This window comes from Pleurodeles waltl, chromosome 4_2 (genome assembly GCF_031143425.1).
Source record: "Pleurodeles waltl isolate 20211129_DDA chromosome 4_2, aPleWal1.hap1.20221129, whole genome shotgun sequence".
Classification (NCBI taxonomy): Eukaryota; Metazoa; Chordata; class Amphibia; order Caudata; family Salamandridae; genus Pleurodeles; species Pleurodeles waltl.
This window is the reverse complement of record NC_090443.1, coordinates 167,726-185,486: the sequence shown is the minus strand read 5'-3', so window position 1 is coordinate 185,486 and position 17,761 is coordinate 167,726. Positions and strand designations below refer to the sequence as shown.

At 43.6% G+C, this 17,761-nt stretch overlaps 1 protein-coding gene across 1 annotated transcript in view; it reads left to right on the top strand.

The window, feature by feature from the left end:
* Nucleotides 1-17,047, top strand: part of LOC138292016 (pre-B-cell leukemia transcription factor 1-like) — a 226,727-nt gene extending 209,680 nt beyond the window's left edge. The window contains exon 9 of the mRNA XM_069230330.1: nt 14,634-17,047. Within this exon, the coding sequence (XP_069086431.1) occupies nt 14,634-14,726 (93 nt within the window). The 3' untranslated portion in view covers nt 14,727-17,047. The remainder of the gene's footprint in view (nt 1-14,633) is intronic.
* The last annotated feature ends 714 nt before the right edge of the window (nt 17,048-17,761 follow it).

The window sequence follows — 17,761 nt, the reverse complement described above, 5'->3', positions numbered from 1 at the left end:
ATATCAAAAGCACTGTTTGCTGTCTTACACCCTGATTTTGCACCAGTACCTTTGTGGAGGCTGACTCGCCAAGACATGTTCCACTATCTTTTTGACTCTGTCCAAGAGACACCAGAAGGAGATGATTGTCAAATTGCTGTTGGTGATCTCCCTTGCCACTATTCTGATGACATTTTCTGCTCAGACTTGCAAGCAAGAGATCAATAGGCTTGATACCTCCCTGGATACAGGTATGAATTTGCCACTTCGGCCACCTAATGACAAAAGTGCTCCATTCGCAATTGTAGTTTGTAGGGCAGCTGAAGTGCTGGATTTGAAGTTTCCATCTCTTAAACCATAACTAAAGGTCCTTACAGAAATCTTACACCCAGGGCCAGCTACGTCTGAGACCTTACTGTCTTTCAACAAGGCCTTTATGGGCACTTTGAAAAGGACGCGGTCCAAACCATGTTCCTGCCCACCAATGAACAGACAAATGGCTGAGTTTCTTAGGTCTGCACCCACAGACCCTGACTTTTTACCAAGCACCCTTCTGCAGAGAGTTTAGTGGTGCAGGTATTTACTAGTAAAGTTAATCCTAATTTGTTCTCCTTGACACCTCCAGATAGGGAATACAAACAAATTGAGGCTTTCAGGAAACAAATGTTCTCTTCAGCTAGTTTGTTACTGCAATCAGTTAACATGGTTTGCTTATTAGGGACCTGTATGCATGCCCTGTGGGAGATAACCAGCGAGATCTTGGCTGCAGTTTCAGAAGACTGTGGGCTTCCCTGGCATAGACAAAACAAGATGGTCAGGACACTGATGATTTTTGCTGGCCTTGACGCTACTGATTGGTGATTGGCACTAGCAGTGTACTGCCCCGTTACACATGGATGCGTTCTACAGGTTTTTCAGGAGATGTACCAGCTGCATTTTTGGATATATCCTTTGATGGCTTTTGCCTCTTTAATGAGAAAGCGGACTCTAACCTTTAGTGTTTCAAAGATAGTAGAGCTACAACACTCTGGTAAGCAGTTCCCTCATTAGTTTCGGAAATATAGAGGCTATTCCAAAGGATAGGAGTACAGACTGCATCACTCACCCTTAACAATTTACCAGTCATCACCGTTATTTCGAGTCCGTGGATGAAGGTCTGGCAGACATTGCGAATGCCAGTCTGGACACCAGTCCTCCCAGTCTTCGTCACCTGCGACATCTGCCTCTAAGCCGCTTTAGTTTGTCATTAGCAGTGCACACCCTTCCTTCGGGGAGGGTAGGATTAAACTTTTCATCCCAGGATTGGGATCCATTGTGTCTTGCAAATGGGCAATTCAAATTGTTCAGCATGGCTACTCCCTTTTTTCTGCCCGCTCCGCCACATCTCCCTCTCGTTTCCCTCAATCCCCCTCAACCTCAGTTAAGCCATTTCCTTTCTGGCTACTTTTGGAGCAGCCCCCCTCCATTCTGCTGCAAGAGGTTGGTGTGTTTCTCCCCAAGGGAGCCATAAAGGGTCTCGACTCCGAAAGAGGAGAGGGTTGCCACTCTCAATATTTTCTTGTGTCAAAAAAGGATGGTGGCCTTCAGCCCATACTGGACCTTCGGCCTTTGAATGCCCAGGAGTTACAAATTCAGTAGGCTTGAACTAACCAAAATTGTAATCGCATTGCACACAGCAGAATTGTAAGTATTCTTGGAACGAAAATGGTGGTGGTGGTTGCAACACACCTTCGGAATTTGAGTGTCAGTTTCCCCATACCTCAATGACTGTTTTTTGATAGTGGGCTCACTGTAGTCAGTTGTAGGCCATCTCCAGACCCTGGCAAACCTCTTGAGATCATTTGGGTTCATCATCAGTGAGTTGAAGTTGCACCTGTTTCCTTCGCACAGTTTGCCATTCACCAGGGCTGTCCTAGACACAGTGTGATTTTAAGGCCTTTCCCCCACAGTAGTAAGTCCAGGACAATTGGGTTATGATCCTGATGATGTTTTAGCCTCTGTCCTGGATCTTGGAAGTCATAACATACTTACATGGAAGGTATTCTGTTTAGGTTCAGTTGTGCCACTGTTGCTGGGGAGCTTCGGGACATTTAACAGCAGCTCTTATTTACTCTGTTCTTAATATTAAATATCAAAATGTGAAAATAGTGTTTGATGGCATGTGTAGATGCACATGCTCTGCATACTCCTTCCAGCTAGTGTTGGGTTCAGAGTGTTGCAAGCTGTTTTTATTCGAAGAAGTATTTTCGAGTCACAGGATCGAGTGACTCCTCCTTTTCGATGATACTATGCATGGGCATTGACTCCTTTGTTAGTTTGTTGTGTCTGCTGTCGGATTTGGACGTTGTGTCTTCACAAGGTGCTTAGCAGTTGTCGCCGTACGTCTCAGAAGACAAAACATACAAGTGTTCTACTGAAGTGCCAATATTACACTCAGATGACAGTGAACCTGCTTCACACACTGGGATTCGCGATCAGCTTTGTCAAATCCCATCTCCAACCTCTTCAGATACAGCCCTATTTAGGAGCTAATCTCAGTGCAGAGTTGGGGCTAGCGTACCTCAATCCGGCTTCCTTTCACAGTTATTAGTCTCTTCTTCCCCCAGTTTCAGGAGAATCATATATACACAATCAGGACTATCATGTGCCTGTTGGGGATGATGGCCTCCCGCATTGCCATCATTCCCCATGCCAGACTCTACATCTATCCACTACAGCAGTGTCTGTCTCATCAGTGGTCTCAGTCACAGGGTCACCTGGAAGATCTAGTGTTGTTAAACTGCCATACTCCCCACTCTCTGCAATGGTGGAGCACAACCAACCTATTGAAAGGGGGTGGCCTTTTCCAGACCGCGTGCCACGGGTCATTCTGACCACAGATATGTCACTGATGAGTTGGGGCACTCACCTTCAAGACCTCCCGGTACAGGGCCTTCGTGATCTCTTACAGCAATCCCTACATATCAATCACCTTGACCTTCAGGCAGTATTTCTAGCCCTGAAAGCATTTCTTCATCACCTCTCTTACCAGGTTGTCTTAGTCCGCATGGACAACATGACAGCCATGTATACCCTACAGAAACAAGGGGGGCACACGATCGTTCCAATTGTCACAACTTTCTCAGACAATATAGAAGTGGCATCTCCACCACCACATTCACCTGATGAGAGTATCTCCCAGGAATGGATAACGACTTTGCAGACCTGCTCAGCAGGATGCAGCAGCAAGTCATGAATGGGAACTCCACCCACGGGTCCTTCAAAAATACATCCTAAAGTAGGGAACTCCTGAGATAGACCTTTTTGCCACAACAAAAAAAGCTAAAATGCCCAAGCTTCGCCTCCAGGTATCCACACCCTCTATCCAAGGGCACTGCTCTATGGATTAACTGGTCAGGGATATTTACGTACGCTTTTCCAACTCTCCCGCATTCCATATGTGGTTCGGAGGATCAGGCAGACATCTCTTATCATGATCCTTGTAGCTCACATTTGGGCATGTCAGCGACGGTTCATCACACTTCTGGACCTCTCAGTAGTTCCCCGCGAGAAGCTCCCCAACAGGCCGGACCTTCTCACTCAAAATCAAGGACAGTTCAGACATACAAACCCCAAATCACTCAACCATGCGATACGGCTTCTGAGGCTGGAGTTTGGATACTTAGGATTGCCTGCGGATAGATGGACATTCTCAGGGAAGCTTATAGGCCCACAACCAGAACATGTCATGCTGCAAAATGGAAACGTTTTGTATGCTACTGCCAACCCAAACATATTAATCCCATTAAAGCACTGTTCAAGGCATTATTTGCTCCACTTACAGAAAGCAAATGTAACTTACACTTCCATTCTCTTACATCTTGCAGTTATATCTGCAGATCTACAGAACAGACAATATACTTCCTTGTTCAGAATCCCAATCATCAAAGCTTTTATGGAAGGCCTTAAAAGGCTTATTCTACCCAGAGTGCTTCCTGCACCATCCTGGAACCCCAGTATTGTACTTACCATGCTCATGGGCCCACCTTTTGAGCCATTTCTTTCATGCCCTCTTTAGTATCTTTCTTGGAAAGTGGCATTCTTAGTCGCAGTCACATCTCTGACGTGTTAGTGAGCTCCAGGCCCTAACCTTGGAAGAATCTTTCTTCCAAATTAATAGAGATAGGGTGGTCCATCATGCAAACCCGAAGTTACTCCCTAAAGTGTTTTCCCAATTCCATATAAACCAATCCATTGAGCTACCAGTCTTCTTTCTGCAGCCTGATTAAATTGCAAAAATAGCTCTCCACACTCTAGATGTTAAACAAGCACTTATGTTTTACATTGACAGAACCAAAGATTTTAGGAAAACTACAGCTTTTTGTAGGTTTTTCACTACCTCACAGAGGCAGTCCAGTATCCAAAACAACATAGCTAGCTAGCTGAATAGTAAAGTGAATACAAGCTTGCTATGCGAAAGCAAAGAGGCAGTTACGTGTTACTCCTAGAGCACATTCTATTAGGAAAAAAGGAGCCACTATGATTTTCCTTGGAAACATACCTATAGCTGATATTTGTAAGGCAGCTACATGCTCTACACCACATGGATTTTCAAAGCATTACTGCGCGGATGTAAAAGCACTTCAGCAAGCCTATGTAGGTCAAGCTGTGCTGCGAACACTTTTCCAGTCAACTGTAACTCCCACAGGCTAGTCACTGCTTTTATGGAAGGATTTCTTTACAGTGTATGCAAACCATGTGTATCTACAGCCACACATGCCCCTGAACGGAAAATGTTACCCAGTAAACATCTGTTCGTGGCGTGTAGTGCTGTGGATTCGCCTGCACCCACCCTCCCCGATGCCTGTGGCCATTTCAGTTAATTTATATTTGTATATACTTGTACATAGGTAGAACTATTTGCATGGACATCTCTCTCTATACTTCCTCTACACTCCTTCTCTCACTTGCCTGTGAGAAAACAATTTAAAAAAGGAGTGGATGCCCATGCGCAGTATCACCGAGAAGGAGTCACTCGATCCTGTGACTCGAAAATGCTTCTTTGAAGACAAACAACTTGCAACACTCCAAACCCAACATTAGATGGCAGGAGTATGCAGAGCATTTGAATCTGGAGCACTACATGCCACAAACAGATGCTTACCGGGTAAGTAACATTTTCCTTCCACAGAGTGGATTCAATTACTACAGTTTTGGTGATGAGCTACAGATGAGTTGTCTGTGGACTCAAGAATGCTTGGAAAGGTACTGTGAATTAATTTATTTGTTTTTCATGAGCTTTGGAAAGAGTGCTGCACTGCTGCTTTTTAACAAGGCCCATGATGTGTTCAGTTTTATTTGGACTTTTCTTGGAATCATGGCCGCAATACTTCGGTGTTTAAAGACTCATTCCCCATGCATCTCTCTTCACTGATTCTCCTCATGTTGGATCGTCATTCTTCACACCCTTGCATTGTGCCAGACGTAGTCTCGAGGAGAAATAAAAAATAAATACAATTAGCACTCTTCTGCTGACATCTTCGGGCCATTGTCGGAATCGAAAGTTTGACATTGAGATGCTATTGCAACAGATAGATTTAATCTCAATTTAAAGCATTCAGCACATTTTTATGGATTATGGATTTATTTCAACACTCTTCACTTTCTATATACACAGCGATTCGCAAGCTTGTGCTGGACCTGAACAGCGATTAGCACACTTTTATGTTATCACAGCTGATTAGCTCTCTTATGCTGATTTTAAACTAATCTGCAGTTTTTGACAGGCTTAAACTTCTTCAGAGATTAGTACACTTTAGCATGTTTTACCATGTGTGTGCTCATGTTCTGTGAGCAAAGATAAGATAGTGTTGAAGTCCCGCATGTTTTCTGTTATTCTGCCTAATTACTTAGTAGAAAACATGATGCAAATAATAACGCCACCCCCTCCTTTCCTGCAGAAAGCGGAAGAGCCTTCTCTGAATTGATGTCTGTGGTTTAGATCTTTCATTTTATATCTTGCTGCCATAGATGGCCTAAAGTTCAATACAGACCACAAAAGATATTCTCTTGTATTATTACCTTGGGTTAGAGGGTCAAAATGTTTATTATCATTTGCCTGAGCATACATTTAGTGATGATGAAGTGCTTGCGGAAATTACAGAGTAGCTGTTAATTTGTTTTTTAAACTAGAAATCTATTTTGAAGGAAAGGTAAATCTTGTTGTACAGCAACACATATTCTTTACAAGAGCCAAATAAATCCATAGAATCATGTCACTGCTTTAAATGTGTTAGTCTCTTGCTGTGAGTTCCAGAGTTTTACATCACAGTTAATTCACAATCAGATTTTATGCAAATGCACCTCATAAGCAATTCAGCTAGACTATTGGCTTGCAAAAACAAAACATTACACACTGGAGGACGCTATTGACTTAGCTAAGAGCATCAAACTTTCACAGGAAGATGCTAAGCAATTGCATGCACAATTTTTGGTCATGCATGTAGCTAAAGTTAGGTCCAACAACAAACCCTAAAACCGTATTTCATGTCCAACAGCAGTAGCGGAAGAGATACTACTCATACCTCTTCAAAAATGCAATGTTATAGATGTTGACTACTTACACATGTTTCCAGTTTTAAAAACTGCCCTTCTATTTTTCAATCCCTGCACCACTCCATGTAGCTACATCTGTACTACTTCATCCCGACCGTACTTATAAAGTCTCATTAAGGCCCCTCATTGAACCACTAGCCAGGCACTGTCTTCAAATCCCCATCCAGTTCTCAAACATTGATCCTGCACCAAGAACTTGTCTATAAACTGAAAACGAAAATATCCTTAGGACAAGCTTTTAAAAATATGCCAAGATACACAAAGACAGAAAGTGACAACAAAAATAGACCAAAATCCACTGTTGAGTTTCCTAGTTATGAAGATCATGGCTTGCCCAACCAAAATTGTTATGTTCCACTGTTTGAGGGCCACTGTCCTAACTCCTGTTACCCTTAACCATTTTTTATTTTTTTGGTGCATTTTTTTTTATTGAATCTTCCTTATTTTTAATAAATTGGTTTGGGGACTTTTATCTAAATTCGTTCTCAACTTTAATTTTCTTTCGTTTTCTCTTAGGAAAGTGTGTTGCTTAAGCTAGAGGTACCAAAGAAAAGCCCAAAAATGTTAAAAGAAAAAGCCTTACTTTTTAAACACTTGATTGTTTCTTAAAGTTTCTTTGACTAGTGAGGCGGGAGATCACTCACCACACTAGTGCATGAAATGCTTGACTGTCTTAAACATTGACAACTACAAGAAGCCAGCACTATTTCCTCTTTCATTTTCATTCATTACTATATACCCCTTCTGGACCACATGCAGGACCTTTTCTCTCATTCTTGACAACCCCACCAACAAATTTTGTATTTGGACCACTTCCATTGCCCAACAGTATTTGCTTTAACATAAAAAAATAAAGCAATGACTCCCTCCTATCACAGCCATGTTATATATTCCAACATTAATGTGAATGGAAATAAACATTTCAGTCAAAAGAGCAAGACTAAGGAAACGTGCTCCTTGTCACCTTCACCAGAACTAACCATCAGACCACAAACTTACCTTTTCTGAATCCTCTGCCCACTCAAATCTTCTACCGAGGCACCATTTAAAAAATATCGACTCCATTTAAAACCTGATGAACCCTTTGCAGATTTTCACTTTAAAGTGGTGGTAATTACGAGACATGCATCTTTTGTACTGAGGGTTTTGTCTGATGTTCAAAGGTGTCATTTGACTTGATCAATTAATCTTCCTCTGTTTCTAAAACATACTGAATAAAGTGGAGCAAGATATTCCCAAATTAGATGACAAAATAACTCGTTAGTATAACATTCAAAAGGCAGCAGCTTTCCAGGATTACTCTTGGTCATTTATACATTAGTCATGGGGATTTTTGAAAATCGGTGAATGGACTAAATGTTTCAATGTGGATAACTGAAGGTATAAGGTTACTTTATATAAAACCAAACAGTTTTGCCAGCTTTTTTTTTAATCAGTGGAAAGGCCTTCATGGCGGAATTGCTCTGTAACATCCCAATCAATAATGTTTGTACTACTCCAACTTGGAGGTCTGTTACCAACTTCTAGTCATCACTGGTTGGATTCTGTTGTTTGTAAAGGTTTGACAGTTGTCTCTCGAAAAGTGGACATGACTTTATTACTTCAATTTTCAACTGTCCCAGTAGCAGGGAAATACTTCTACAAAATGTATTCTGAGTTTGAGTCTGGGTCAGATCCCTTGCTTGAGAAGGAAACGTTACTTGCCTGTAACAATAGTTTCACTCCAGTCCAAAACAATCTGCCACACACAAATCTCCCCCACTCCAACCCAAAACAATCTGCCCCACTCCAAATCTGCCCCACTTTAACCCCTTAGCTGCTGGGCCGTTCCCCCCCCCCCCAAGTGCTGAGCCCTTTTTTGGCTATTTGGGGTAGTTTGCGCCTAGGCCTTCATAACTTTTTGTCCACATAAGCTATCCACGCCAAATTTGCGTCCTTTTTTTTCCAACATCCTAGGGATTCTAATGGTACCCAGAGTTTGTGGTTTCCCCTGGAGGAGACCAAGAAATTAGCCAAAATACAGTGAAAATTTAGAAAATGGGGAAAAAAGGGCTGCCGAAGAAGGCTTGTGGTTTTTCCCTGAAAATGCCATCAACAAAGGGTTTCTGGTGCTAAAATCACCATCTTCCCACCTTTCTGGAACGGGCAGACTTGAATCAGAAAACCACATTTTTCAACACAAATTTGGCATTTTACTGGGACATACCCCATTTTTACTATTTTTGGTGCTTTCAGCCTCCTTCCAGTTAGTGACAGGAATGGGTGTGAAACCAATGCTGGATCCCGGAAAGCTAAACATTTCTGAAAACTAGACAAAATTCTGAATTCAGCAAGGGGTCATTTGTGTAGATCCTACAAGGTTTTCCTACAGAAAATAACAGCTGAAATAAAAAAAATATTGAAATTGAGCTGAAAACAACAGCCATTTTGCTTTATGTTTTACTCTGTAACTTTATCCTGCGATGTCAGATTTTTTAAAGCAATATACCGTTATGTCTGCTGGACTCTTCTGGTTGCGGGTATATAAAGGGCTTGTAGGTTCATCAAGAACCCTAGGTACCCAGAGCCAATAAATGAGCTGCACCCTGCAGTTGGTTTTCATTCTAAACTGGGTTTACAGCAATTCATTTGCTGAAATATGAAGAGTGAAAAATAGGTATCAAGAAAACCTTTGCATTTCCAAAATGGGCTCAAGATAAGGTTTTGAGGAGCAGTGGTTATTTGCACATCTCTGAATTCCGGGGTGCCTATACTAGCATGTGAATTGCAGGGCATTTCTCAAATAGACGTCTTTTTTTACACACACTCTTATATTTGGAAGGAAAAAATGTAGAGAAAGATAAGGGGCAATAACACTTGTTTTGCTATTCTATGTTCCCCCAAGTCTCCCGATAAAAATGATACCTCACTTGTGTGGGTAGGCCTAGCGCCCGCGACAGGAAATGCCCCAAAACACCACGTGGACACATCCCATTTTTTGACAGAAAACAGAGCTCTTTTTGGAAAGTGCCTACCTGTAGATTTTGGCCTCTAGCTCAGCTGGCACCTGGGGAAACCTAGCAAACCAGCGCATTTTTGAAAACTAGAAACCCAGGGGAATCCAAGATGGGGTGACTTGTGGGGCTCTGACCAGGTTCTGTTACCCAGAATCCTGTGCAAACATCAAAATTTGGCCCAAAAAACACTTTTTCCTCTCATTTCGGTGACAGAAAGTTCTGGAATCTGAGAGGAACCACAAATTTCCTTCCACCCAGCGTTCCCCCAAGTCTCCCGATAAAAATGGTACCTCACTTGTGTGGGTAGGCCTGGTGCCCGCGACAGGAATAGATCACACAACGGTCAATGTTGGTCCTTACATGAGGCAGCTGTTGACCCTGGGGTGATCCATTCCTGACACAGGCACTAGGCGTAGGCACTCAAGTGGGGTAGTGTTTTTATCAGGACAGGTGAGGAATCACTCGGTGGTAGGAATTTTGTGGATCCCAGCATATTCCTGTAGTTTGTGTGACAGAAATGCGAGAAAAATAGTTTTTATTGAACATTTCAGCTTTGCAGGGTATTCTGGGTAAGAAAACTGTGGACTCCGCCGAATGTCTAGTTTCCAGAAATGTTTGGGTTTAGTGTGTTTCTCTATATGGCCGCCGAACCCAGGACCAAAAACACAGGTGCCTGCCTTACAAAACCAGTTTGTTTTGCAATAGATAATTTTGATGTCTCCACAATACGATTTGGGCGGTGGAATTTGGGGCTAAACTAAATTGGGGAGCTCCCAAGAGATAGATAGATAGATATATCTATCTCTCTCTCTCTCTCTCTCTCTCTCTCTCTCTCTCTCTCTCTCTCTCTCTCTCTCTCTCTCTCTCTCTCTCTCTCTCTCTCTCTCTCTCTCTCTCTCTCTCTCTCTCTCTCTCTCTCTCTCTCTCTCTCTCTCTCTCCCCCCCCCCCCCCCCCCCCCCCCCCCCCCCCCCTATTACCCAGTTGCACAGACTGCTTGCGAAGGGACAGCAGGACTGTCCTCATCACCTCCCTCATAATGTACTGGAAGAGGAGTTATCGAATGGGACTCCTCCGACTGAAAAATCACTCCCAGAGTCTGCGCCATTGTCCTATCCCTCAGCTGCTGTCTCAGTATCTGATGTATCAGTCTCTGATCCTATGTCAGAGCTGTCCTCTATAACCCGAGTGACGGCAGAAGTCATCCATCAAGAAGCCATCTCTGCTATTGGCTAAATTGTTGCTCTAAAACACTAGCCTACGTAGACAGTCACAAAATCGATGGGGTGTGTGAGATACGTGCAACAGTAGAGGCCACCTTACCTGCGCTTCTTCCCTCAATCAGCACGTTCTTTCAAGACACTCAAAAAACACCTTGTCACATAGCATTCGTCACAGTCTTTAGCACCTCCTACGCCCAGTCGAACAATCATTATTGGTGCTCCCACTCCCTCCTCCTCGGATTCCCTCATTACCACCCAGCAAAAGTGCCCTTCATCTCTCCATAGCCGCCCTCCACCCCGCACATACATTTCATTTGTATTATAGCACAGGTAATTGCTGACTTTACTAATGTACTCAGCTATTTACATAAAATACAGATTGGCTCTTTGCAGTAGGCATATAAACCTTCTGCGCTTCTTTATGGCACTAAAACTGCCACTAGACAAGTCTGACCCTTTTGTAGCAGAAACATAATCACTGCTGCGATCGGGGGCCAGGAAACACTTTCAGGAAGGCCTCGTAAGAAAGGGGAGACTCTCCCCTTTCTTACGAGGCCCTCCCGAACGTCGGGAAGGCCGTTTGTGGCCGTTTTCCCCATCGGAACAGGCCGCTTCCTGCTCCGATGGGGAAATCCACATAGTAACAACGTCACAAAGGGGCGGGGGGGGGGTGCGGGGGGAGACACGGAAGAGCTTCCGTGTCTCCCAGGGATAAAAAAAAAAAATCCTCGGGTGCGACCCACCCGAGGATTTATTAACCCCCTCCCTGGTGTTGGCCACTGGTCGTGACCCGCACCAGGGAGGTAGTGTGCGACGCCCGCACTTAAGAGGTTAATCTGCCCCACTCAAATCCAAAACAATCTGCCCACTCCATTGTGCCCCGCCCCACTCTGCCAGGCCTCACCCCACTCTGCCCCACCCCACCCCACTCTGCCCCACCCCACTCCATTCTGCCCCACCCCACTCCATTCTGCCCCACCCCACCCAATCCAACTCCAATCTGCCCCATCCCACTCTGCCCCACTACAATCCATAACAATGTGCCCCACTCTAATCTACTTCAGTCCACCCAACTGTAATCCAATCCACCACAGTCCACCCCATACCAATTAAAAACAATCTACCCCACTGCAATCCAAAACAATCTGCCCCACCACAATCTGCCCTACTTCAATCCGTCCCATTCTAATCTGCCCCACTCCAGCCCAAAACAGTCTGCCCCACTCCAAACCACTCTAATCTGCCCCACTTCAATCCAGAGCAATATACCCCACTCCACTCTGCCCTGCTCCAATCCAAAACGATCTGCCCCACTCCAATCCAGAACAATCTGTCCCATTCTAATCCACCCCAGACCAATGTACCCCAATCCACCGATTACAATCCAATCTGCCAATTTTAGTTTAAAACAATCTGCCCAACTCAAGCCAAAACAGCAGTGCCACTCCAACCCATAACAGTCTGTCCCACTCCAACCCAAAACAGTCTGCCCCACACAATCTGCCCCACTCCAATTAAAAAAAACTCTCCCCCTGTCCAATCTAAAACTATCTGCCCCACTCCAGTCCAAAACTATCTGCCTGACTTCAGTCTGCCCCACTCCTTTCTCCCCCACTCCAATCATCCACACTCCAATCCAAAACAATCCGCCTCACTCCAGTCCACCCCACTTCAATCCGCCCCACTCCAGTCCACCCTACTCAAATTCAAAACAATCTGCCACGTTCCAGTCTGCTCACTCCAATCTAAAACAAACTATCCAACTCCAATCCAAAACAGTCGGTCCTACTCCTTCCCCAAATAATCTGCCCCTCTCCAATTCAAAACAGTCTGCTACTTTCCAATCCAAAACAATCTGCCCAACTCCAATCTGTCCCACTCCATTCCAAACCCATCTGCCCGCCATAATCTGCTCCACCCTAATCCACCCCTTTCAAATCTACCCCAATCTACGCTAATTTGCCCCACTTCAATTCAGAACAATCTGCCCTACTCCAATCCAAAACCATCTGCCCCACTCCAACTTGCCCCACTCCAATCAAAAACAATCCGGCCCACTCTAATCCACCCTACTCTAATCCACCCCAATCCAATGTACCCCCAATCCACCCCACTGCAGTCCAGTCAGCCCCACTCCATTCTGCCCATTCCAGTGTAAAACAATCTGCCCAACTCGAATCCAAAACAGTCTGCCCCACTCCACAGTGGAGACCAGTCTGCCCCACTCCACAGTGGAGACCAGTCTGCCCCACTCCACAGTGGAGACCAGTCTGCCCCACTCCACAGTGGAGACCAGCCTGCCCCACTCCACAGTGGAGACCAGCCTGCCCCACTCCACAGTGGAGACCAGCCTGCCCCACTCCACAGTGGAGACCAGCCTGCCCCACTCCCCACTCAATCCAAAGCAATCCGTTCTACTCCAAAACTATCTGCCCCCACTCCAGTCCAAAACTATCTGCCCCCACTCCAGTCCAGAACAATCTGCCCCCACTCCAGTCCAGAACAATCTGCCCCACTGCAATCTAAAACAATCTGCCCTACTCAAATCTGTGCCATTTCAATGTAAAACAATCTACCCCACTCCAGTGTGCCTCACTACAATTCAATCCAACTCACTCCAATCCACCCCACACGAATCCAGTACAGCCCACTCCAATCCACCTCACACCAGTCGAGTCCACCCCAACCAATCCACCGCACTCCAGACCAGCCCACCCTAGTCCAATCCAACCCACCCCAAGCCATCCTATTCCAATCCAATATACTCCAACCCAATCCACCCACTCAAATCCTTTCCAATCCAATACACCCTACTCCAAAAAGTCTACCCCATTCCAATCCCATCCATCCCACTCCAGCCCACCCCTCTCCAATCTACCACTGTCCACTCCACCCCACGACACTCCAGTCAACCCTCTCCAGTCCACCCCAATCAAATCCAGTCTAATCCACCACACCTAACTCTAACCCACTCCAATTAACCCCACTCCAGACCACCCCACTGCAATCCAATCCACCCCATTCCAGTCTAGTGCAACCCATTCCAATCCACCCCACCCAAGTCCTGTCACTCCAATTCAGTCCAGCCACCCCAATCCAATCTAATCTACCTCACTTCAATCCACCCCACCCACTCCAATTCACCCTAATCCAATCCACCTCACCCAATTTAATTTCACCCAATCCAGGGCACTCACTCCAATTTACCCCACTCTACTCCAATCCAGTCCACCCACACTACTCAACCAGACTACCTAAATCCACTCCAGTCCACTCCTTCCCACTCCACCCAATTCCACCCCACTCCACATCCCTCTTCTCTACAACACTTTCTGCCACTGTACTCTACTTCTCTCATCTCAACTCTGACAAGCTATTCCCCTACTCCAATCTACTACACTCTACTCCACCAAATCCACTGTACGAACTACTTCCCGACTTCACTCTGACACTCCACGCCACTAACTTTTACCCATGCTGAATAGCAGCCAAACTGGTGTACAACATGGCAGAAACACATTGCCAAGGCATTAGCTCTTGTATAGGCTAGACCTATTGGCTGTGCCAATGTTTGTTCAATTTTGCAATTAAAATGTAGGTATTGCCCGGGGGTAAACCTAGAGATTAGGAATTTATTCCTGAGTTATGAATCTGGGGAGCAACACATCATTGGAGGACTACTCTTACAGTTGTTAGATTTTTCATTCTGCATAATGTTATCTTGCTAACTAATAATGAACGTTGAATAGCTTTATTGTACATCTTATTTTGTGGTATGCTGGTCATAATACTTTGTTGGAAAAGTTAAATATGTTTAATATCCATTCATATTTTTTTTTGCAGGCTAATGGAAGATGGCCTGCTTCTAGCACCCCATCATCTATGACTTCTCCTGCTGCAGATCTTGGCAGTGTGAACTCTGATGCCTCCAACTAGGAACTTTTAACAGCTGACTACCGGAGGAGAGTGATTATTAGAGTACTGCCAGCAAGCGCAACCTCTATCTTGTGTAATGGTGGCTATGAGTGAGTTGTAAAGCATATTCACTCATGACATGCTTTGGATGGAAACTTTGAGAACAGAACCACCGTTACATATTGTAACATAGAGATTTTATTGCTCCTTGCTGAAACAGTTTCTTCCAAAACCTGTGAAAGACTTGGAACTAATACCCCAAATAGAACTGTTTCAGGTAGCCACCTTCCTACCTCTTTAATCTTGAAAGATCATCTATTTCGTTAAACAGTTTCAACCTTTTTTTTTAAATCTTTTAGGAGGATTTGGTGACTCAGTACAATGGTACAGATTATTTTGCCTTTTGAATTGAAATGGTTCCTGTCTAGAATGACAGTATGTTTATCCATGACAGCAGCACATAGCTTGCTGTGTTCCGTGTGAACATGAGTCTGCTGACATAAACCAAACTATTACCACAGTCCTGCCTCATCCATAATAGCCTGGTCCATATGTGTCTGTTTATTGTGTTCTTCTAAACACAACGGCTATTATATTGTGGTTAAACATGGCATTTCGTCTCTGCCAATTTTGTACAGGGTATGTGCTCTGAAAGGTGGGGAATGGAAAATAGGAAGGGCCCGGTAAGTTTGTGAGATCTTACCTGTGTAGGCCACTCCATTTTTGTAATTTGATGTATTGCTCTACACAGCTTGTGTTGGCACTTCTTGGAAGACTGATCAAACTGGTAGCTTAACAAGTACATTTCCTGGTTTTAGATGCCTGGGCAATAACTGTTGCACAATAAAATTATTATTATTATTATTATTATTATTTAGAAAGGATACAATTTAGAGTTAAAGCAGCAAGAAATGGCGGCCAACTATTGACTAGAGAGAATGTTAATTTCCAGTTCACAAATCAAAGCATAACGTATAGTGCAATAGTTAAATCGTGCTATACTGTTTTTATAACATTTCATTCCTCTTCAGCATTGTACATGCATACAGTGAGAACTTACAATGTAGAATGAATCTTGTTCATTTTCTCTGTGCTCGTGCTACTTTGCCATTTCCCCTAATCCTAACGAGCGATGCTGTTGCTCCCTTGCAGGTCTCCGTACACTTCATTGAAGGCTTTTCTGTGAGGTTCCTCTTAGTAACTCAGAGGTCAAAAGGCAACATTTAGAATGGTGGAGTTTGTGTATTATGATGACCGTTAGATATCCTGCGTGCCTATGTACTTATACACAGTTTGAAGATGAGGTGGACTTTTGGACAAATCCTAAAGGCACTTTTGTGGGGATTGGGCTGGCCACGTGGAACAGGAATGTTAATTTACCTAACACCCCAGTGCAACCAGTAGATTTTCGGCTGCTGTATTTTACTCTTCCATCCTCTTAACCTTTGCAGTTTACCACTCTTTGCTAGGTGTGAGGTTCATATGAATATAGGTGATACTCAGCCATCAAGCTTATATAACTGAAGGCTCATAATTCAATTTTTTGAAATCTATAAGACTTTTACCTTATACAAGTGATGGGAAACTAGAATTAATAATCTGATACATCATAAACTCAAATAACGTGTGCTGGAATATCTGTGAGAAAAGGAGCGTTCATCTGCAACTTAAATGAACGGAATGTGGACTGGAATGGGTGAGGTGTGTGGGAGACCGAAGAAAAGGTGAAAGATTTAACTGAACAAACACAACATGGTGGTGTTTCTTAAATTGTATCAGGGTGGTCGCTTCTATTAATGTCCACATCGGTCACCGCTTTTTTTCCAGAGCCTCATTCTACACCAATTGTATATTTTGTGTCTGATCTTCAAATGTAAATCAAACCAGCTGAAACCTATAAACAGGAATACTGTATTCTTAACTCGCAGCATAGCAGTACCCTTCTGACTAGATTCTGTCATCTCGGCGATCCCACAGTATAATTAAATAGCAGAATTAATTGTTCATGTTTTCTCTTGACCATTCGTCTCTTGTGCGACAACTGTGAAGTAATGGGCTCTTTTCAGTGGTAATGTGATGCAGACCTGTTGGCTTTCTGTAAATCACTACTTGCATTGAAGTTCAGAATTGCCAAATATTTTCTAACTGGATGGATTGCAGCATTTTGAAAACGATCCTTTGGGGTCTGAGTAATAGACATATTAACTGTTAACAAAAGAACGAGTAGGGAGTGAATAAATAGCACCGGTCATACATAATTTTATAATATACGCAAATGCACAGTGACTCTTATTCGTTGGCATTAGAATAAAGGGTAAAATTGATTAACAAAAAAAAAAAAATCTTCAGTGGTAATTTTATTTTGCTGTGCTATGCTATGCCTAAGTCCTCTAGACTGTGTAAGCCAATCTGGCACTCCAGTTTGAGTTATGCCCTAACAGGCTGCTTCTTATTCCTAAGTGTATTTTCCGGTCCTGTCTTGGTTGAGTTCGCTGTTTCTCTGAATTGTACTGCACCAGAATGAAAAATGTTCCTAGCATATGTAAAGGAAAGTTTAAATTCTATTAAGGACACGGAGGCAAGGATTATGCTATACTTTTGTCTATTTCATTTCATTACAGCAGACTTCATCCTTAACAGAAAAAAATACCTTTCCCAGTAGGCAACTGGAAAGGATTACATAAATTCAACCAATCCGTCCATTCCTTTATAGTCCAACTTCCTCTAATCAACTTCCTGTTTCTTTTATGTGACAGAAGCGTGTCATTACAGTTTCCTTATTCACCTTTGGTGTTACCAGAACCTGAAAGAATACACAAATAGAAGCCATGAATCCGAATCATACAACCATTCATCTTCTGCAGGTGAAGATGCCAACGTACAGAACCTTACTTAACGTGCTCTTCTCAAAACCAACAGTTGTAAACTATAGAACATACTACATTTCTAAACAATGGAAAAGTATCAAAACAAATATTTATACCTTACGAAGTCCCTAGAAAACTGGGAATATTTCCAATAAGATTGTTCTCTGAAAATCTATAGGTTGGGAAGTT